The following is a 24,473-nucleotide window of genomic DNA, read 5'->3' as shown; positions in this document are numbered from 1 at the left end:
AATTGAAATAATACGAAATAGTTTTAAGTTTGCATATATTTAATGTTTGTAAAACAAAATTGTTAATGAAAAAAAAAGCCTCAATAAAGTTAACTTAACTTAACTTAAGAACTTGTAAAATGTTTAAAAATGTAATGTACTTTTTATATAAAAAGAAGTTTAAAAAAAAATAAGTAAAGAGTGCTATATTCGGCTGTGCCGAATCTTATATACCCTTCACCATAGTGTATTTTAAACATCTTTTATAAATTTTAAATTTTTTCCCGACTACATTATTATTACATCAAAAGCTAAACAAAGAGAACAACAACAACAACGCTAAACGAACTAAAACACAAAATACATAAGGCATCTAAACCAACAGACATCTAAACATACATAACGAAAAACACAGAAAAACAAAAATAACAACGCAAAAAACATACAAAAAAATACACAGCTGAATAAACCCAAATACATTTACACACACGTGTACATCTTTTTCTAATATACAGTGTTGTTGTTGCTTTTTTAACAAAGCATGGAAAAAATATGACATTTTTTGAGGAAATTTTCAGAAGTTGTCTCGGATCTTTGCTCATATCTCCGTTATTTACCGACCGATTTTGCTGATTTTAAATAGCGATCTTCTCGAAAGCATGTCTAATAGAATTATTGAAGATTCGGATCTCGCCGATATCTGGGGTCCTCTAAAAACTGATTTCAACAGACAGATAGACAGACAGACAGACAGACAGACGGACATAGAACAGAATACATATACTTTATAGGGTCGAAAAATTATATTATAGAAATTACAAACGGAATGACAAACTTATATATACCCTTCTCACGAAGGTTAAGGGTAAAAAAATGCTGCACATTTTTGTAGAGAGAAAAAATCTTTTTCCCCTCCCTAAAATATGCATTATATTTCTTTAAAAAAAAGCATTTCAATCACAATAGTTATGTTTTCAATTAAAAAAAATACGGCGTTGCCATATTGATAGTTAAAGACATTTAAGAATTTTTGTAAGAAATGTGTAGCACATCTTTAGGAGCTTTAGAATAAAGAACTTATGTTTGCAGCAAAATTGAGATACAGTGATTACATTGCTGTTTGACAAACCAGAAGTTGCTAGGTCGTCAAACAATGTATTTTAAATGAGACATCAAACAAAATCTCTTTGACAAAAAAATGTTTTCGCGCCAATGTTTGCACACTAATTATAGGTAAAAATTCTAATAGACGTGTTAGATATTCGATAGTACCCTAGCCAATATGACGCCCTGAATGAATTTTGTCTGAATGAAATGAATTTTGTTGTAAATAGTATGAAACGAATCTGACATCTTTACTTTGAAAATGTTTTCAAAGCTTTTAGATTTTGATGGAAAAAAACTAAATATGAAAAATGTTATACTATTTCAGAAAACTAAATTATGAATATTCAGAATATCAAAAACACTTTTGTTTTCATTTTTCTATTTCTTAACTTAAAAAAATTTTATAAAAATTAATAATTAATAATAATTATCGATAATCTTAGAAAACATAGTTTTTGGAATGTTTCTATAAATACCCTGCTGCATAGAGGCATTTTTTGTCGGAGCGCAGATACCAAAATAAACATTTCTAAAAGATTTAGAATCGGTAGTCAAAATTCCAAATTATATTATGTTTTTGAGATAAAACTGAAAAAATCTCGTTTTGACCTTATTTGAGACCTTTATAAAAGCGAAAAGACGCTTTAATTAGAAAATCCGTTATGACGACTGGAAGTCCTAATATCTAATTAGAAAATTTTGTAAATTTGTTATATTTCAAATGCAAGCTATTTACCAATTATTACACAAAATACATACGTTTCTACTTGTTACCATTTTTCTGAACAATAAACATAAAATGCTTTTTAAATGTTATGTTCATTTCTTCTTCTTTTATTGGTTTAACTATAATTTCTTTCTATTTTCATCATTTTCATTATAATAATAACATAATAAAATTTGTATATAAAGAATACATACACATTTTCTATTAAATACATCATAAAAATACACATAAATATTGTTAAGATTTATAAAATAAAATTGCATATAAACATGAATTAATTCATTGTTAATTGTAATCACTTAAAAAGAGGACGAAATTATTTATAACGAATGTTTAATATTTTTTATGCAAATAAAAACATAAGGAATGTGTAAATATGAGAGCAGCAAAAAAGTGAAAAATAAATTCAATTGGCAGATTCTTTTATTTATATTTTGTGTTTTTGTTTTGTATCTTAAACAACTAAAATTTATATAATATAATTAAAAACATGCTTAGACAAGAGTATACAATAATGAATCTAAATAAATCTTTTGTATATCATAAGTTTTCTAAATATAAATTACAATTATTGAGCTTAGTTTTAAATGCGCCTAGAAAATATGAATACTTTTGTCTTTTCAATTTATAGCTTAGCAAAAGGATGCTTAAGCGTATGCCTTCTATTTTATTTTAGGTTTTAATAAATTTTAAAAGTTGTCATTACATCATGCATTTTAATAATTACATGTATAATAATTTGAGAACCACAGCACAGTTTAAAATGATGGTATTCTTTCATCTTCTTCTCGAAAATAAAAGTAGTCAAAAATATAATAGTAATCGTAAAATATTTAACTATTTAACTAGGCTAAAATCTATATACAATTCTATTGCTAGTTTTCTTTCTCTATATATATAATATACGTTTGTTTATCTTTTTGTATCTACACCTATCGTTGTCGTATTGCATTTACAATTCCCTTGTGAAAGAGCAGACTTAATACAGCTAGAGTTAATGGCAAATATTGAGCGAGTGTCACCTGTACACTCTGGGCCCCACAGCGTAAATGATCCTGTGGATATTTGTTTAAAGGCGGTGCCTCTTCTCTTAAACGACATTGTTCATCACGGGCACCAAAGTATTCACCACACAATTCTTCACAGGAGGGACAAATAAGAGCGCCACGATGCAGCCAACCATTAGCCGAAATGCTTATAGATAATCTCTGTCCTGGAAAATAGCAAGTATAGGTATAATTTGCTACTTGTATGTGAAGACGCCCATCACTGCAATTGTATTTGTAACAACCAGAACCCCAATGCTGCCATTCGCGAGTATGATGACATGTGCGTTCTTCCCACATGGCATCACCATGATCGAAACATTTTGAACCCTGACCGTAGCTTTCTAAAGCATAGTTTTTAGATGGTTCTAGAAAAAAGTAGACATTAGTTAATGGCGTTTTTAATTTTCTTCAAAGAATGTAGTTAATTTATATCTTACTGGGATTATTTTCCACAAAATGACAGTGTGATCCTCTTATTGTTATGTTATTATTGCGCCAAGTAAATTCCTGTATATAGGGACAATGGTCGGCCAATGATACGGATCCTCCATAGAAAACTTCATCGCCATCTTTGATATTGTTAATACTATCGAAATTCTGTAAAATTGAAAAAGGGTTTTAGTTTTATGTGTTTTTTAACATTATAAATTATTTGTTCTATCTATCTATCTATCTATCTATCTATCTATCTATCTATCTATCTATCTATCTATCTATCTATCTATCTATCTATCTATCTATCTATCTATCTATCTATCTATCTATCTATCTATCTATCTATCTATCTATCTATCTATCTATCTATCTATCTATCTATCTATCTATCTATCTATCTATCTATCTATCTATCTATCTATCTATCTATCTATCTATCTATCTATCTATCTATCTATCTATCTATCTATCTATCTATCCATCTATCTATCAACCATTCGTATGCTCGCCATAATTTGCACCCACCTGGTACTGTTCCGGTAATCTATATTCATGTCTTATTAAATTGCACAATGCCACGGAATTACGATCATCAGTGCATTCAGTTTGAAGGGGATCTTGTTTCACCTTGGAGCAGAAAGGATGTATAGAACGGCCTCTACAAAAGGAAGAAATACATTTTTAATATATATTTAAAAAAATGTTAAATTAACACAAACTCACTTGGCATTATTCAATTGTATCCAATCCTTACAGCTGCGCATAACAAAATTACAGCCCAAACCACGACCCCAAGATAAAGGACTGGCCATACTATAATTAGCTCGATACCAGCCCGAGTCTTCCATTAAAGCTAATGTAATGCGTGAAAAAACAGGAGATTGAGTGTGTGTACCAGTCATGGCCTCGTTCTGGAGAGAAAAATCATCATTTTATTACATTTTACAAACATATTTACACTCGAAATCCCACCTCTAAAATACGTTTCTCCCAGTGAGTCAGAGCAGTACCCTCACCTCCCTGATCTTCTAACTCAGCACCCTCCAAAAGATCACAATTAAAATGTTTGCGTACTTCTTGCACAACCCTGGGAGTCACCATCATATCGATCTCTTTGCGTACATGACCATTGCGCACCGACCAATTATCTCTAACCACTTTGCGTATGGTATCATTACTCCACTGATGTATTTGTAGGCTGAAAAGGAAAAATATTTAATTACTTCTTATTTAAATTTATTTGTTTAAAAGAAAACAAACTTACATTTCATTTAAATGTGGTTTACCAGTATCCGGTATTCTCGGCGTTCTTGGCTTACCCTCATCATCGCGAAAGAAAGCAAATAGACTGACGGAGAATCCTAAGGCATGCAGGATCTCATGTTTTACGGTTGATATCAAAGTTTGCAGTTCCTGAGGTTTTGTGCTTATACTATTGGGACATAAATTAGCATGACCCGCTATGGGACGATCTAAAGTAGCCTCTTGTTGACAATGTGCAGCATAAGCCACTGTCAGACCCTTGTGACAACGTTCCGTCTGTCTTGCTGATACATAAAAGACGAAATCAGCCTCTTCAATACCCTCACCGGCTTGAGTTGATTCTTCTACCCGACAATTTTGTCCAGTGGCATTACAAATGCGACACACCTGTTTTTTTTTTAAGAAAATGTAATTATTTTATTACATTTTAATATAGTTGTGTGAAAAATTAAACTTACATCCAAATGTTCTTCGGGTACCTCCACCTCACCACACATGGTTATCGATTTACAATTATCTATACAGTGTGTTAAGCCATTTTTAACAAAAACTTTAGTACTGTTACATTTCCTGTTGTTAAATTTAAAGGCGTAAAATTATAAGTTTAAAGTACAAGTAATGCGATTAAAAATCAATGAAAATTTTATTTTAAGAAAAAAATTATTTATATTCTGTTTATACATATTGTAATACCTGTTAAGTCTTATGGGTCCTTTAGTTTGTCGCACCATTAATGCTTGCTCCCAAAATTGTATTGCCTCCGGTAGTACAGTATCCTTTTGGTTGGTAGATATGGAGAGAGGGAGGGAGAAATAAGAAAATGTATTAATAAATGCATAATAGTATTAAAAGCTTTAAAGTTATCATGTATAAGTGATTGTGTGTGTGTGACTTTATTAAGAATTTCATGAAAAATGTAATTATTTCTTTATCTTAATATTAAAGATTGATGTACATAAATGCAGGTGTTGTCTTAGCAGTTGATTTTCATTATCCATTTTTAGACAGATAGATTTTGATACTTAATTACTTATTTTGCTCATTTTGTTTTTCTTTATTGAATTGATTGAACTTTGTGTTTTTGTTTTTTTTTTAAGAAATTACCGCAAAGTTATATTTATTTATATTTAACATTTTAATATGATTTTTAGTTTAAGTATTTCTAACTTTAATATAGAAGTTATGGGAGTCCGCATCGCAGTGGTTTATGAAAAATCTTTTAGTTATTCTTCATAAATTAAATAAAAAATGGAAGGAATCCAAAAAACAATAAAAAATCGACCTAATGAACGGATATCTTTCGGGTATCTTTCTGTTAAATTTACTAAGACCTGGTTCACACTAGGAAACTTTTTAGGGAAACTTTTGATTTTTGTGTGTGAGAGAAAGAGAAAGAAATATCATTCATCTCTTTCTCTCACAAACAAAATCAAAAGTTTCTCAACAAAAGTTTCACAGTGTGAACCAGGTCTAATGTATAAAAAGTTCCGAACTCGTTAATTTTGATGTGTGATTTCTCAGATCATTTTATGTTTTAGAAAAATTACTGAAATGTTACAAATATAATATCCGAGAAAGGCGTTAAAATAGATTTCGACGAAGAGTCTCATCATTTTGAAGTATTTGCAATGGATTCCAAAAGCAGCAGATTTTACTTTTCTAGTTATCCTTCAGTGGAGATTTTTGAAATTATATAGAACATTAATGTAATTTCAGGCACTGTAAGCCTATGCAAGAGAATAAGATCAAGCGATTTGAACACTTTTATTATAAGTGTTTAAAAAGTATCTAAGGTGTTAGTCGGCAGGATAATTAGGTATCATTTGACGATTTGCGAAAATGAGCAATGAGATGATAAAAGGACTCACGGAGAATACATGATACAAGTAGTAGAACGTCTAGTTTTCTTTTCTTGGATTTCATTGCAATCATGTAGGACCTTTAAGAAATCTCAGGCACCACAACCTATTAAAGGTAGGTGCGAGGAAAAGTGTTCCAACAATCTTGTAATATCAACCAATTAGAACTCTTTCCTTGATTGGAGATCCACAAAATCATAATAATGAAATCTAACTATATGCCAATACGTGCATGCTCTCAAAGGGAACATTTGACTAGAATACGACAATAAGTGTTTGAAAAGTTTCTAAGGACAGGATAATGAAGACTTTATTTTGAGATGTTGATTAAAGGATTCACAGAGAATACATGATACAAGTAGAAGGATATAACGCCCCCTAAGATCACCGAATTAAAGAGTTTAGTCTTCTTTTCATGGATTTCACTACAATCATATGGGGACCTTTAAGAAATCTCAGGTACTAGAACTTATTAAGCGTTACAGCCAATTATCACTCTTATTTCTTTAGCTCGCAAAATAAGCATTCAAATAAATAATTATAGTTAGCAGACTCTCAGACAAGAGTTGGAGGGCTTGTAATTCTCTGCATGATCTGTCGACTTAATAACTCAAATATTTTTAAATTAATACATTTCCACTATAAAACTAATAAATAATATTCTAAAATTACACCCTTCAGTTACTTACATTAATCAAAATGAATTTGTCAGTATCCAGACTGTAAGAGAAGAAAAAAATAATAATTAATTAAAAATTTCTAACGGTAAAGTTAGTAAGACGTATATACAAAAATTAAATCAATTCTTTAAGAATTATTAAAACTATAATGTAGGAAGTCAGACTTTAAAGCGATAATTAGATGTTGCGCTTTTTTTTATTACAATTCACAACTACTGCAGGTTTTTATTGTTTAATATTACTTGTTTTTTTGAATAAATTTAAATAATTTGTTTATTTAATATAAAATCAAAGCATGTAATTGTTAGACTTTTAAGAATATAAGAATTAAGAATAATTGTATAAATATTTATAGATTAGTTAATATTATAAAATAAATATATATTGTCGTAGTATATCTATAAGAGTCTTATTGCAATTGATGCTGTAACAAATGATTGTTGTTACTATAAACTAGTTATTGCATTTGTCTAGATGACCTTGAAGACAAGTGCTACTAGACAATGGCTACTAGAGAACAATGTTCATTTCTAGAAAATATTCATGTTTGTTTTATTTTCTAAATTATTTTCTCTCTATATATTTGTATCTCTTTTATTTGTATTTCCTAATAAATTCTTATTTAATTGCTAACAGTGGGCTGTAAAATATATATTTTGTTTTGATCTCCATTTTCTTGAAATAACCTTCAAAGAAAACTTTTTTTGCAGGTTATAAAGAAGCCTTGTTCAAGAGATTTGATTTAACAAAACTTACAACTGTAGCAAAGTTTTTCGAATTTCTATAAAATTTTAAATTTTATACCAACATGGGGAATCACATCTGCTATAAAACATTCTCAAAAAAAGTACTTTTTTATTTTTAATTTATTTATAAAACTTTTTACTTAATTAAGCAAAATGTGCCAATTAATAATAAAAACCACCCAATAATCGTAATGAATTTGGAAAATTAAAACAGTTAATAAAAAAATCATCTTAAATTAAAATAAAAAAATGATTTATTAAATAAAACACAATGTAAACGTACAATGATTTGCAAATAAATGGTTCAAGGTAATTTTTCTACTTTATGATGTAAAACGCCTACTAAAACAATTTTTTTCCTGTTTTACAATATTTTACATAGTTTTTTTTTTAACTGTAAATTTGTAATTTTAATACTTACCCAAGAACGGACTCATCATAGACTAAAGAAATTCGTAGTGGTCTTTCAACCGTACTACGTTTTTTCCGTCTTGAATGATGCTGCTGATGATCATGATTTAACGAGTTTTCTAGCTGCTGCGGCGCATGATCAAATGAAGTCGCTGTTGTCTCAACTGTTTCGATTCGTACACCGTGAATAACCTAGAAATATATTAAAAAAAACACACAAAACAATAATGATCAAATAAAATTTATAAGAAAAAAATCGCACAATTGAATGTTAGCGACTTGATAATCATTAAAATAATGAGTGGTGTTTTTGTTTAAACCTAATTTTGTTATTTTTTTCGTTGTTTATAGTTATTTGCAATATTATTTTAATGTATTTTAATCAAAGTTTTATACGGAATTAAATTAAATCTTGTGTTAATACTGAGTGGATAATAGCGACCTGAAAACACCCTTTACTAATTATCAAAATCATTTTATTTATAAAGAATATTTTTTTGAAATTGATATTCTAGTATACAGCATAGTCTAGTTCGTGATATTGTGTATAGTCAAGTTTATAGTATCCCAGGAAAAACTTACATTGAAAAGTAATGAGTTAAAAAGCTAATAAAACCTCTTTGCACTACTTCTTTATTATCATTTTGAGTCATTATTTTAACACGGTGATGTCATTGGAGGCAAGTACTTCTACGCTCGCTTACAAATAGGGAGTTAAAGAAGTACTTGCAATTTGTCTTACAAAACAGTTGTTGAGTAAGTTGTTTTATTTTTAATAATAAAAAGAGCCAGCTAGAATACGAACCAGGGACTTCGGTTTGTCAGTCAAATGTTCTACTCACTGCACCAATGCTTAGCTATTTTATTGCGCGTCAAATAATGGTTTTCACATACAAAACTAATTTTGTTTTCTTTTTTGTGAAACACAATTTCTAACACGCAATTGAATAAAATGTGCCAACAAAATTACAAAGCCGAAAATAAAGTACTTCTATATCAGATTAGAAGAAAGTCATTACTAGAGTACTTCTAAGTAATGCTGACGGGAGGTAGTAGTCATTGAAAAGTAAGTGGTTAGGGAAGTACTACCCATTACCGAGTTTTTGCTGGGATAGTCTATAGTCTAGCCTATAGTCAAGTCTTTAGTCTTGTGTATAGTCTAAGGTATATTCTAGTCTACAGTCCTGTGTATATTCTAGTCTATTCTATATTCTAGGTATAGCTTAGTATATAGTCTAGTCCATAGTCTAGACTTCTGTATATTCTAGTCCATAATCTAATCTATGGTCTAGTCTACAGTCTGAACTATAGTCTAGTCTATAGTATGGTCTTTAGTCTAGTCTAAAGTCTGGACTATAGCCTAGTCTATAGTATGGTCTGTACTCTTGTCGATGGACTATTCTGGACTATACTATAGTCAGGTCTATAGTAGAGTCTATAGCATAGTCTAACCTATAGTCTAATCAATAGTCTAATGCAGAATCTGGTGTGTAGTGTTGTATTTATTATAGTATTTAGTCTAGTCTAGAATCTAGTGTATTGTCTAGTTTATTCTATATAGTCTATAGTTTATTCTATAGTCTAGTCTATAGTCTAGTCTATAGTCTAGTCTATAGTCTAGTCTATAGTCTAGTCTATAGTCTAGTCTATAGTCTAGTCTATAGTCTAGTCTATAGTCTAGTCTATAGTATAGTCTATAGTCTAGTCTATAGTCTAGTCTATAGTCTAGTCTATAGTCTAGTCTATAGTCTAGTCTATAATCTAGTCTATAGTCTAGTCTATAGTCTAGTCTATAGTCTAGTCTATAGTCTAGTCTATAGTCTAGTCTATAGTCTAGTCTATAGTCTAGTCTATAGTCTAGTCTATAGTCTAGTCTATAGTCTTGTCTATATTATCTTTTAGCTCCAGCCGCTAGTAGAAACAGTTTACTCGGCAGTTACTTTATATCCAACCTTGGTGAAATATCTGGGTCTGAAATCTGAATGACATATTGAGACTTCTCACTGCTGGATCTAATACTGCTATACTACATAAGACGAGTGGAGTGATCTTGTCAAAACGGTGTCCCTTCAACTTTACAACGACGACCAATTAAACAGAATAGGAAGAATGCTAAATATAAATACTAATGCTAAAATATACTTATATATTCATTTCGTGCTATAGAGTACAAAAATAATTGAAAATTGTACTTGCATACCAATAATAATATCGACATAATGAAAACAAAATTTTAATCAAATTTCTTACAAAATACTTAAAAAGGTAAAAACAAACCAAAAAAATATATATAAAAAAATCATTATATTACATGAGCAACAAACCAGATAATGGGTCAAATTATTTTATGAATTTGTAATTTACAAAACAATACATAAAAAAATATAAAACCGAACATATTTATTTATGAATGTAGAAAAAATAAGTAACTAAATATCATATGCTTAGTTATGCTCTACAGGCGATAGTAACAAACATATTTCATAATTTAACGAAATTGTAAGAAAAAAAGTTTCTATGGTAAACGGGGCAAAAACCGTAATTGTAGACATACGACGACACGATTATTTGATTCAATAAATGAGGGTGCTAATTTCTCTAAATTGTCTTGTCATCGAATGAGTGCATAAAATAATAATTTTTGAAAGAAATTATTATTTAACATGACATATTATTATAATTTATTTCCAACTAAAAAAACTCATACATACGTATTTATATGAGAGTTAGGATTTACTTTTCGAAACATATACACAAATATTTACACATTATTTTAACACGTACATATATGTGATTGTGTACAGCGAATGGCACGTTAAGACACTAATGTCACATCTAATTATTGTTATTTTTAATTGATCACAATAGTAAGATGAGATAGTTGCGGGTATGTTTGTAAAAATTAGGTTGGAAAAACTATTAAACACCTGTAAATAGTTACACATGTTTTTACACAATTCTACTTTTTTCTGTTTAAACATTAGTTAACAATACATTTAACAAATTGTAAAAAACCTTTTAACAATTTTGCCAAAGTAAAATTGGCAATTGTATATTCAAGTGTTTAATTTGTTAAACAAGGTTTTATTACACTTTACATTTTTTTCTCATTGTTGTGTGTAAATGACTAATTAATTGTGTAAAATATGATATCAGTTTCAAATGTTTTCAATTTCAAATTAAAATTGTGCAAATAAATGATTTAAAAGAAATTATTAAATGTATATTAAAGAGAAATTGATAAAAGTATATTAAAACCATTTTAAATCATAGGGAAGGTCCATGCCTTGGTTCTCTTACTTTAAAAGTTTTGCCAAACTATTTTGTAAATTTTAGAAAGGATAGAGACTGAAACGTTAATGGGTTGCACATTATAGAACTATGTAAACGATTGTTGTATAGCGTAGAAGCCATATCGACATGAGTTAGTGTTGTCTAAGTTAATATATGGAAAAGACATTCAGAACTTTTAACTTTGGAGTTGAGAGCCTTTATTTTTAGTCGACGATTGTTTGGGCTTTAATTACTCCTTCAATATACAGGAGGCCAAAGATCAAAGTTCCATTTCTTTCCCTAATATTGCCTGACCATTTGAGTCCGCATTGTTTAATTGAAATTGCTTTTTGAGAGCACCAGCCGTGTTGGCTTGAATTCACTGCTGTATTTTTTCAACCTCAGTATGAAATTATTAGAAGACTCACTACCGACCCTTTGTGCTTCTTAAACGCCGGTGATAAGATAAGATATCTTATCTTTAACTATTGCAGCGCCGTTGCGAAACGTTGAAAGATTTTCGGTAGACCAAAATAAGAATCCCTCAAATAATCCTTTCGCACCTAGGGCGCGGATCCTCGAATTTTTTTCTTAAAATTGAGGAAAAAGGAAAATAAGTAGAAAAACAAAATATCTGCCACCCAAACGCTCGAGCTGGATCCGTGGCCCTGAACATATCCTAACCATAGTCTGACAAGAATTATTCAATAGTATCGCTTGTATAAGATACAACAGTCAACCCAGAATGTTTCTCATTCATTCGAAGCACTCATTAAAAAAAAGATCCGATATACTCACTCTAGGTATATGGATAGGTAAGACCCGCATACCACTAAATTTATTCCGTATCGTATACATTTGATACCAAATCATTGCCATAGTCATTCTTCTGCTGGGTATCTTTTGTTTCGGTAACAGTCTCAAACTTATCCCGAATAAAAGACTTTAGCGTGCATCAGTCTTTTTAACAACATTCTATTTCAGCGAGCGAGACAATGTCCGAAATTTGCTACCGCTTACTGTGTTATCAGATTATAAGGTAACCCTGGATCGATCCCAGGCCAAGAAAAGCCGATGACATACATATTTGAACCACCAGTTAATAGTACCGATAGATTAGAGGAATCTTTTTCCCAGGATTTCAATAACAACAAAATGGGGAAGAGTCTCAAGATGACATGACGCAAGAGCAATAGCATTGTATTTAGATAATATATTGACAAAGTTGCCAATTAAATACGGGTTCCCTAGAAAACTATTGACCTATTGCATTTCTGGGATTAGTGACATAATTAATGTTACCCAGTTTTTAGCTCCTTAAATTTGCAAAATTCCTAAAATGTTAAGATTGTCTTACATTTCTATTTGTCTTTCTTTTTCTCTTGTTTAAACAATTTCGAAATAATATTCAATAAATGGAAGTGATCATGAAGCAGATCTTTATATCTCCCACTTTATTAGGATTAAAAGACCAGTTAACAAAATATGGCAATACAAACACGCTCACATTTGATTCATAAAATAAAAATTGTCGTATTTGAAATTTTCAATGTCCAAGAAAAAAAAACCCCATTGTAAAAAATAAGTCCGTCTGTGTGTCTCATCTACCATTTAATGAGTCACTCTGTCATTTAGTCAGTAAGTAAACCATTTATTTGTACATAACTAAATAAATGTGTAAAAGTCACTTTATTTAAACAACAACATCAAAAATTATTTATTAAAAAAAAACAAGAAAGAAAAAACAAATCATCAATAAATAAACAAATAAATAATATATGTACGTAGAAAAATAACATATGCATATATTGCATGTTCGTTGTTTGATTGCGTTTTAATAAACTCTACAACAAATTTCCACCTAACTGTTTTTTATTCATTTTGTATTTCTATTTATTTATATTTAATACTTTTTATTTATTTTTCTGTTACAATTACAATTGTTTACTTGTAAGCAGAGTTAAGCAGACATACATGCAACTAAGTAAACTAACCGACCAATCAAACAACTGACAGACAGAGGTTGCACGCAATGAAATCATCGTTTAACGACTTTAGCATTAAATATTAAAGTTCATGTGAAATGTGTCCTCACACTGGAATTATTAGACCTGGTCCACGCTAGGAAACTTTTGTTGAGAAAATTTTTCTTAATTCTCTTTTGAATAATATGATAACTTTAAACGAAGCAATCATCTGGCTCTATTTGGCAGATTCATTTTCTGAGTCGATTTAGCTATGTCCGTCTGTCTGTCCGTCCATGTAGAAGATAATTTATTTAAATTTGGTACATGATCTTCTATTGACCCAGGGACGAAGCCTATTGAAAATGGTTAAAATCGGTCCATTATTTCACCTAGCCCCCATACAACTGAACCCCGAATAGGGATTGTAAACCTTGTCATCAAAATACTGGTAATTTTGGAGATAATTTAATAAAATTTAGCACATAATCTTTTATAGTACCGTAGACGAAGCCTATTAAAAATGGTTAACATCGGTCCATTATTTCACATAGCCTCCATAGCTATGTCCGTTTGTCTGTCCGTTCATCCATGTAAATATTGTAATCAAACTACAGGTCGCAATTTAGAAGATAATTCAATGAAATTTGGCACATAATCTTTTAAGGTACCGTAGACGAAGCCTATTGAGAGTGGTTAACATCGTTCCATTATTTCACCTAGCCCCCATAGAACTGAACCCGTCGGGCTTTTAAGTTCATAATTATGTTTAATATACTCGTATCTCAACAAAAAGCTGCAAAACCAAGTTCTATACTAGCTTTGATGACCCGCATTAACTTTATAATTATAGGGCCTCATTTGACCTAGCCCATATAAAAAGCCCCCTTCAAAATTTATTTTAAATATTCACACATTTATTATAAATAATGTAAATGGCTTAAGTATGTCTGAGGCAGGTGTAGGGTATTATATGGTCGGCCCGCCCGAGTATAATTTCTTAATTGTTTTTGTTCAGTTTAAATTGATGCATCAAAACTAGGTCACGAATTTCTACGATCTGACTGTATTAATTCAACCTTACGCTATTGATATGGCCACAAAAAAAATATGAAAACTAAATTTTGATTTCTATATATTAACATCTACATAAACAGTCTTAGGTCTCTATAGGTCTCATCAATTTCCGAATATTAACATCTACATAAACTGTCTTGCGTTTCTATAGGTTTCACCATGAACGAGAAATGTCCCAAGTAAGACAACATTCTGTCTATGTGGATTCCAAGATATGAATAAATTCGGGGATATACTTATTTATTGGCAATGAATAGACAAGTAACAAAATGTCCAGGGATGTAATTTTTTAATATTCCCCTGTGATATCGATCGTGGTCTCATATCGATCAAGCTTTGCCACTTGTATCTTGTGTGGGATGATGCTTAAGTGCAATTTTTAAATTATCAAATTAATGTAAGTACATAACATTCTTGCTGTGCACTTTCGAAAAGAACAGTAATGTGCACCATTGATGTGGACGAATCTTCGTTAAGTGTTTAACAAAGTGGTTTAAACACGATCTTATCGAACGTGGAAAAACATCGTTTCGAAGTTAACTCCTAGAAGGTGATTCATCTCCATCTCCATTAAAGTAAACTTTAAAAGATTCAATTCTTTTAAATCTCAGACAATATTAACCGATCAACACTCAAAAAACAAACAATGCTTTCACTTTCGTTTTCATACAACTTCGTGAATAAAATTGTATTGAAACTTAAAAAAGCAGCAAGCAGTTGGCTGCAAAAAAATTTTGCTGCCAATTTTTGTTTATTCGATATATTTTGTTGTTACGCTTGCTGGCAGTAGCAGCAGTCAATAAATAGTTTATAAACTACAAACAAACAAACAAAAAAGCGCAATATAATAGTGGAAAAACTTGAAATACCGTCAGCTGTTTTCGGTTTCATGTTTGCGGACTTAAAAAAGTGTTGCGGTGTAGATTGATATGGCCGCATTGTATCAGGTTGTATTTATGTTGTTTAGGTTTCAATTTTATTGTTTAGAGCACAAGTTCAACACCGCCTTACATTTTACTAGCTGCTGCTGCTGCTGTTGTCGCTGTTTAGTTTGCTTTACAACGCTTTAGTTGAGCTCATCATATGTGTTGTGTTCGCTTAAGTTGGTTAGATGTCTTTTGAGTTCGTCACAGTTAAACTTTCATTTATATGGGTTGCTATAGCAGCTTAATATGAACGACTATTGTTTTTCTTTATGTGCATATGTTTATACAAAGTTAAAGTATTATTATGATATTATTGTCAAATTGTTACCTCATTGCCAGTTATTGTTGTTGTTGTTGTTGTTGTTGTGGGGCTGTTGTCGCTGTTGCCGTTGGCTACATAATTTGGTTAGTGTTACTTCATACGAAAACCAGCATAGCAGCAGTTAAAACAATAACAACTCGAAATAATTTTAGCAATAACTGCATCATCTCTATTACACTAACAGATTGTTAGTGAGACAGACTTTAAGTCTTAAAGTTAACACAATTGTGACTTAAAAATTATTATTTTATGTGTGTTTTGTTGACTGAATGAATGACTGACTGACAGACATACACGTTGAGTATGACTAAATTATGATAATTAATATTTTAGCTTGTCTGTCTGTCACTTTTTTGCTGTTGTTGTTGTTTTATAAAACCCATTTCAATTTAATTAGTTGCATAGTTAATTTCTTAATATTAAAATATTTATGTGTATTTATAAATATGTACATGTTTAGGCATAGTTATGTACATTTACACTAGCAGCCTTGGTAATATGAATAGCACACTAATTACACATATTTAAAATATATTATTATTGCAATTGCTATTGCAATTATTGGTTGAAGTTCCTTTTACGTCTATTTATTATAATTATATATTGACAAACATTGTTTTCTTTGAGGCTGTAAGTTTGAGACAAAATCCAAAGTGCAATAAAATGACGAAAAATTTATCTATTTTAAATTTTTATTTAAATCATTAATCAAAGCAAGATAAATGTAAACTGAGCTTTGATATATCAGATTCATTAGTAAAGTTATAATGGATCATTTTTGTTCGAATTGGAATATTCGCAATGTTGTCATTACATTCCAAAAAATAATCGGTTTTGCTCAAGTTATGCTTTGTACTTCAACGTTTTAGGAATATATGTAATATTATATTATCCATTAATTAAGATGATTGATAAAATTGATCCCTACAAATATTTTCTTTAGGCTGTATGGTATTTGAATGTTCATGCATCACCAATTTGGAAAAATTGGTGAGTATTCACCAATTTGGAAAAATTGGTGAGTATTCTTTTATCTCCTGAAATCATAGAGATTTCTCATTATTATGGCGAATTTTCGGATTAGTTACACTGATTGCGAATTTCCTACTCCTTGCTGTTAGATTAAACTCGGAACAAATTTAGGCGAACATTAACCGATGATTGTGTTTTTTCAGTTTTAGATTTAAGCTGAGTTAACTTTGTTGGTATTGCCAACTTTTCAGTCATAAACATAAACAATGAACAGCTGTTTTTTGCAAACAATACTTTTGTTAAATGAAAAATTTTGGAAAAAATGTTAAATAAACATTTAAAACAATAATAAATAAAACAAAACAAATCAGAAAATTGCAATTTACTTAAAATATTAAGTTTTTGTTCTTCCGAAATCATTGTTTTATTGTTTTTGTTAATTGTGTTTTCTCACTTATAACTTAAATTTAATTGGCCAATTACACTCAGTTAAACTAAGATAATAAGTAACTTTACTGATAACTGAAAAACACGAAACCAGGTTTAACCAAAGAATGAAGATTATCTTTACCAGAAAAACTCGCCCTAAGTGTTGTTAACCAATATTTTTGGTTTAGAGAAATTTAATAAGGGGAAAGGTGGGTTAGCAATGTAATATATTTTAAGGATCATTATTTTACATAAGACTAAATAGTAAGCTTAAGTTGAGGATGTGCATATGTTACACCGTCTACTTACCAGGATATCTGGTGAAAATCGTACTAATAAAATCTAACCGAAGACACCTTATATAGACTACAAACAGAAATTTTTTTAATAGTACTGATCGCTGAAGCATAACTTAAATGTATGTATATTTGATAGTTCTACAGCTAAGATTAATATTTCTAATGAATATCCTTTCGGCGCAATCATTTTGGACCGCTTAATTATCGGCTCAGTTTAACTTTTTCTTTAGAAATTAACCTATAAGCGTTTATTTAATTGAAATTTCTTTGTATAATAGTCTCCCCGGGGGCATGTTACCTTGGCGAGACCTCCGCCTTGGTGTTATTGCAATCGCAGTGGGTATAAAGAGGTGGCCAATACCTCCAGTCTGGCTGGGACTGAAAAATTGGTTACTGTCAGGCCAGAGCACCACATAATCTGGTATGAATGGGTAAGAATAATTTGCCTTAAATGAAACTTATTTATGTCTAATTTCATCGCTAAAACAGTTAATACCGTGATAAACGGTTGTCAGATCTTACAACGTTGTCAATAAAATGTTCAGAAAATGCCTAACAATCGTCAAAACTTACAATTTTTCTTTTGCAACGTTGTTAGAAAAGGCATTACTGACAATATTGCAAGACAAAATTTGTATGTTGACACTGGTTTTAGACATTTTCTGTACATTTTACTGTCAACGTTGTAAGATCTAGAAACCGAGTATACATAGCATTATGACCAGGGAATCCAAAATATGCAAATGGTTGTTTTTAGACCAATTTAAGAATCTTGGCATCGATTTGTTAGTGCATATTTTTGCATATTTTACCCATAAGATCATAATTTCAAATGATTTGACTTTTGTAGCATATTTAAAGCATATTTTTGAGTTTTAAGAGCATATTTTATTCTATTAATGCACATTTTGATGTTTTTTTGCTTTAGTTTTTCATAATTGTTTTATTTTTAAAAGATTTTTTTTTTTAATATTAAAAATTAATGAATTTTTTTTTTTCATTTTTTGTGCTATTTACATTAGCAAGGCTGTACGGACGTGAGTATCACCTTATTATATAAATAAACCATTTAAAAAAGATGCTACAAATTATATGTGTCTTGTTTGTAATATAATATATGTGGGATATAAATATTTAAAGTAATTTAAAACAATTATGGATTAAGGAAATTAAACAAAATAAAAGTTATTTTTATCTAGTAAATAAGTAACACAGTTTTGTAAGAGATAATCTTTTTATAAGCAATTAAGATGTTATCAAGTTTTTAAAGATATTTGCTCTAATTAAATATTATTAAATAAAACTTAAATTTATTGAGAAAAAAGTGAAAAACAAACATTTTTTAAATATTTGTTATTTTTAACAAAACATTTAAACTGAAGAGATTAGTCTCTAAAGAGTTTAATACAAATATACAAAATTTTAAATTTTTTTAAGTTAAAAATCGTTCATCTGAGTTTTATTATGCCAAACGTGTATGAGTAAATGGAATTTTAAATCACTTTTTTTTTATGGCAAAATCAATTAAGTAAAATTGAAAGTTTATGCAAACATTTAATACATACATATTTGCATTAAAAAATATTTCTATTGTTTTAAATATTTCGATACAATAAATCTTTATATTTGTCATGATTTCTTATTTAAATTGCAATAGAATTATATAGATGCCCATCTCGATGTATTAATTGAATTCTCTGCAACCCACTATTAATTAAGAAAAGAACAACTATAATACTAATTTACATTTGCATTCAGCCACAGTCACATACCAACCAAACAACTAAGAAAACCACTTTGAAATGCGAAAAAAAAAGTTTAAATAATTTAAAATTTGTATACAATTTCAGTTTCAATTTCATTTACTTGTTAAAGATACACAGATACTTGTCTTGTTATTTGTGTTCTTTATACTCAAAGTCTGTTTGTATTCACTTATTCTTTTATAATTTGTATATAAAAAAAATCTAGAGTTCATCAAGTAATCAAGATGACAAAAATTTTAAAATAAAATAAAACACAATGATAATAATAACGACAACAACGACGACAACGACAAACACACTAAACTTATGAATTAAAGATAATAAATCTACTAAATAACAATAAATATTCGTACAATTGTATGATGGTAGTAGGTAGACAAGTAAATAAAACTTAAAAGCGTTTAGTTTCGGGATAAGATTATAAAAGGGTAGTGTTAAGGGGAACTTAAATGAATTAAACGAACATTTATTAAAGTTAATCTTATAATAACAATAATAAAGATAGATGACAAATGACAAATGTAGTCAGTCAGTCATTTAATACTTCAAAAGAATTGAAAATATAAATGATTTAACCGCAAAGTTGAACGTAGTCAAAGTGTTCCATGGAAAACTGCCTTGTTATTGAGATTTTCAACTTCAATGGTTTTATTTTTTTTTTAGCTTGGAATATTTTGTAATTATGTACGTAAAGATAATTGAGTTAAGAAAATTTCCGGCGAAAGACATTAACGTTATAAATAATTTTTTACTTTTTCTTATTTTTACTTTTTCTTATTAAAAAATTACTAATTTTTAATAAAATATTAAAAACCCACTGCGTATAAAATAACTAATTTTCAATTTGGTAACTTAAATTTTAAGAAAATCTGTGCACAAAATAAATTTAAATACTTTTTAAAGGAAATTATTAACGTTTATAAATAGATTTTATAACCACCAATATAAAAAATAAAGTGTATATTAATTTTGCCTTCTCGTTTATAACACATCGAAATATTAGTCGAAGAAACAAAACAAACGTACCTCTTGGGTCTTTATTAGATTCTGAGACCATTTAGCACTCTATGTTGAAAGTTGTTGTTCCAATGATATACCCAGACGCAATGTTTTTTTAAAGGTCATGGGGGATTTCATTTCCAGTGCCCCTAAGTCGAACGGTAGGGTATTGGTTGGTTAGTTAATGTGATAGTTCTCTACGTAGAGAGAAGTATAGTCAAGTAGAGTCCGGTCCGTTTTGACCGGAACAGTCCACTCATTAACTGTAGTATTGTACATATAGTGTTAGATCCAGCCTATAACTGTGAGAAATCTCAGAATATAATTAAGGTTAGACCCATATTAGATATGGAGTAATTGCCAAGAAAATGGTTTCTCTTAACGAATAGAGCAGAGCATTCGAAACCCTTTAAGAGAAAGATGAAAGACCGTTCATTGAAGGAGATTCCAAGCTGACTTGCATGTTTGCCTAACACCCAGTGTCCTGTTATTACTACTATTAATCTCGATATATCCTGTCTACTTCGGTTCATAAAGTGTCTTGTGCGTTTCTCATTAAAAGAGCGCCACAATATTAAGGCCATTTAAATGTGTCTAGGTTGTTTTAGCCTTTTGAAGATAGAATCTAAGGATACTACCTAAAAAACCTAACGGGGTTTCTACTAAAACGGTGTTGGAGTTACCAAGAGCAGATCATGTTCTAGTAAGCTCTTGTACCTGTTCATTTTCATAATAATCCCTAAGCGCAGAGACCTAAACAAGGGTAATGTCAGACAGGCAATCCAGCCTTGACAGATCCTTCTTTCATTGTCTAACTATAGTGAGAAAAGTGCCAAATGACTATGTCCATGTTGCCGCGAATATTGAGGTCATGTAGTACCCTTCATGCTGACATTATCACAATTATATATTTCGGATTAAAAACAACCCAGTTGTTGGAAGTTGTTATCCCGGTATCTTCTCAAAAGATGCTGGTGGTATATTCGCTAGGTAGGTTACCTCAACTCTACTCGCTTCTGAAAGAAACTCTGACTTTAAAAATTCTATCAAAGTCTGTGTGTGGGGTAATATAAACGGATGGTTGGTTCAAGATTGGAGATAATCTTCAACTTCCAGATGAGTTCAGCCTCGCTGTGCTGCAAGCAGATATGACCATAAAACAGATCTATTTGAAGGATGTGCAAAATAGTTGAGTATATTACCAATATTACTAAGTGCAACAAAAATACATTAATTTGATTTAAATTTAAATTCGAATACACTTGAAACTTTGCAGTGACATTCTTAAGGGAATAAGACCCTGAACAGTTGTTATTACACTTAAATAATATGATCGTGACAACTAATTAGAAACAATGAACAGTTTATGTGTACGATATGTCACTGTCATGTCTACATAAATTGAAAGAACATAAGTGCATTTGAAATTTTTTTTAATAGATTTCAATGAAACATCTTTCAATTAACAGTTGGTCGAAGGCAATATTCGATGTTCGATTAAAATAATTAGTTTGTGTAATCTTCTTATATGTAATTCATATAATAAAACTAATACTAATTTACTGATACATTTTTATACTCTACACCACTATAGTTGGGAGGGTATTATGCATTTGTACCTTCACCCATCTTTAAGTATACCAATTGGCTTAGTAAAACTTTTTGAGTCGATTTACCTATGTCGGCCTGTCCGTCTGTCCATGTAAGACATGTGCACATGCTACAAGTCGCACTTTTCAAGATTTGTAAAAATAAAAACTCTGTGTCCCCAAAAAGGGTTTTTATGTTATAATTATGTTAAATGTCAACAAAAATCGTCAAAACTTAGTTTTATAGAAGTTTAAAGGACACTGTTGATTTTTGTAATGAAAAAAAAAAATTCTTCAGAAAATGACTTAAAGATCTAAATTCAGCTCTAAACACAAATAACAAAATTAAATTCTAAATAAATTTAACAATAAGTAAAACAAGTACGAAAGCATAGTCGGACGTGGCCAACCATATGACCCTACACCAGTTATGAATAATATGGACCAAGCCCGATAAAGTTTTGTGAATATATTTATTTAATAGTTATTTGTACTGAATTTCATCGCGATATTTGTGTTAATAAGTTAATTTTGGATTTTCAAGTAATTTCCTGAAGCGGACTTTGTATGGGAGCTGAGGCCCGATCTTTATGAAGTTTGGCAACTTCATCAAGGCTTGTATAAAACTTAGTTGTGCCGCTTTTTATTGATATACAGTTGTATATAACATAATTATGAGTTCAGAAGCCCGTTTCGGGGGTTCTGTTGTATGGGGGCTAGGTGAAGTAATGGACCGATTTTATTCATTTCAATAGACGTGTGTGCCAAATTTGATCAAATTATATTGAAAATTACGACCTGTACCTTGCGCACAAGGTTTACATGGACAGCCAGCCAGCCAACCAGCCAGCCAGCCGGCTAGACGGACATAGCTAAATCGACTCAGAAAAACGATTCTAAGTCAATTGGTATACTTTTAGGTGGATATACTCAATGGTGTAGGGTATCATATGGTCGGTAATGCCCGCAATATATTCATACCTTTTTTATAAACTAAACGCTTGGAAATAAATCTAAAAATAGTTTTGAATTAAATTGCAAAAAAATATTTCTCCTTCACCAACAATTCCCTCATTTTTTTAATAAAAACTAGAAACATTTTTCTAAACTAAATATTTTGCACCAATTAATCTTAGACTTTTTACAGCTGAATTACTATTTTGCTTACGTATTACACTTACATAAATATAAATAGAAATATCACTTTATATATTGTAAAATATTTATCTTATTAAAAAAAAAAACATATTTGTTTTCAAACATTTTATTTGCTGCACATAAAGTTGTGGAACAACTTTCTACTTATTCTTGATATTTTCTTTAACAAAATAAAAAAAAAATTAAATTTAATGTTCATTTAGATGCAAATTTTTGAACAAATAACAAACAAAATACAAAATGGACAGTAAATCCCAAAAGTGTCTAATAAGAAATAAATAAATGTATTGATTTTTGTTTTTTTTTTTTTTTTTGAGGTAAGATTGTTAATAAACAATTTAATAAAATTGTTACTTTGTTTGTGTTGTAGATTGTTTTTGAATAAAAAAAATAACTTTACACGTTTCATTAAGATATCAGTCTATTGAAAAAGTTTTGTTTTCAAATATTTATATTGATTTTTTTGTAAATGTTTTGTTAAATTCTTATATGGAAAAAGATTGATAGCTAAAGTGAGAGTAAGATATATCAAAAAATACCGACTTTTTCAGAATTTCGTAAGTTGAATAAAAACGTTAACTGAATTTGTAATTTTTTACAGAAAACTGTAAATGACATTTGAAATTACATAAATTTTAAGAAACTTTCTGTGATTTTAGCAACTAGTAAACATAACATTTTATAAATTAATACATCTAAATGTAATTGTTAATAAGAACCTTGAATTTACTAATCAAAATCTCAATTCTTCTCTTTTATAATTTATTCAATTAAAAATAATTTAAATTTAAATTAAAGTTTTTTCTTAACTTTATTTTATTTAAACTATAAAATTTTGCCTTGATTTGCCGGCAGAATCTGCAGGTCACACAGTGCAAAACTAAAAATTTGCCATGATTTTTATTTTTTTTTAATTTGTGGTGTTAAGGCAAAATTAGTTTTAACATAAAATTGTTGTTAATTCTTTTCTCATTGTATTTTTTTGCCAATAAATGCTTAGAAATTAAAATGATTTTATTTTTTCTTTTTGGAAAAACATAAAACAAATAAAATGTGGCAAAAAATTTGTTATTTTTATTGTCTCAGTTTAAATGCTGCAACAGGTTTTATTTAATTATGAAAGTCATTTATTTTAAAAGAAATTCACTCACAACAAATGAGGATATAAAAATCATACAGGTAATGAAAGTGCAGTGCTGTGAGATTGTTGCAAAGTTATTTATAAATTTAGTATTTGTTTTTTTTATATGCTTTATTATTTTATAAATAAAATTTGTAAAATATTAAATTGTTTCAAAGATGAAATTGTTTTATTGTCTCAGTTTGTAAAGTTTTTTGTCTGCGAAAAGGAAAGGCCAGGCCAGGAAATGTAAGAAAAACACTGCGAAATTGGCTGTGAAATAAATCTATAAAATGTACTTTTGTAGTTGTAGTGACCACAAG

At 29.6% G+C, this 24,473-nt stretch overlaps 1 protein-coding gene across 1 annotated transcript in view; it reads right to left on the bottom strand.

Annotated features, from left to right (window-relative positions):
* Positions 1 to 2,601: 2,601 nt before the first annotated feature.
* The window catches only part of LOC111676047 (leishmanolysin-like peptidase), a 25,647-nt gene continuing 3,775 nt past the window's right edge, over positions 2,602 to 24,473 (bottom strand). The window contains exons 2-11 of the mRNA XM_023436928.2: positions 8,267 to 8,448; positions 7,109 to 7,139; positions 5,254 to 5,336; positions 5,019 to 5,130; positions 4,562 to 4,947; positions 4,270 to 4,495; positions 4,021 to 4,208; positions 3,823 to 3,955; positions 3,300 to 3,459; positions 2,602 to 3,227 (exon numbers count right to left, since the gene is read on the bottom strand). Of these exons, the coding sequence (XP_023292696.2) occupies positions 2,746 to 3,227; positions 3,300 to 3,459; positions 3,823 to 3,955; positions 4,021 to 4,208; positions 4,270 to 4,495; positions 4,562 to 4,947; positions 5,019 to 5,130; positions 5,254 to 5,336; positions 7,109 to 7,139; positions 8,267 to 8,448 (1,983 nt within the window). The 3' untranslated portion in view covers positions 2,602 to 2,745. The remainder of the gene's footprint in view (positions 3,228 to 3,299; positions 3,460 to 3,822; positions 3,956 to 4,020; positions 4,209 to 4,269; positions 4,496 to 4,561; positions 4,948 to 5,018; positions 5,131 to 5,253; positions 5,337 to 7,108; positions 7,140 to 8,266; positions 8,449 to 24,473) is intronic.

This window comes from Lucilia cuprina, chromosome 4 (assembly GCF_022045245.1).
Source record: "Lucilia cuprina isolate Lc7/37 chromosome 4, ASM2204524v1, whole genome shotgun sequence".
Lineage (NCBI taxonomy): Eukaryota > Metazoa > Arthropoda > Insecta > Diptera > Calliphoridae > Lucilia > Lucilia cuprina.
The sequence above is the reverse complement of the archived record's forward strand: the minus strand, read 5'-3'. Positions and strand labels throughout refer to the sequence as shown.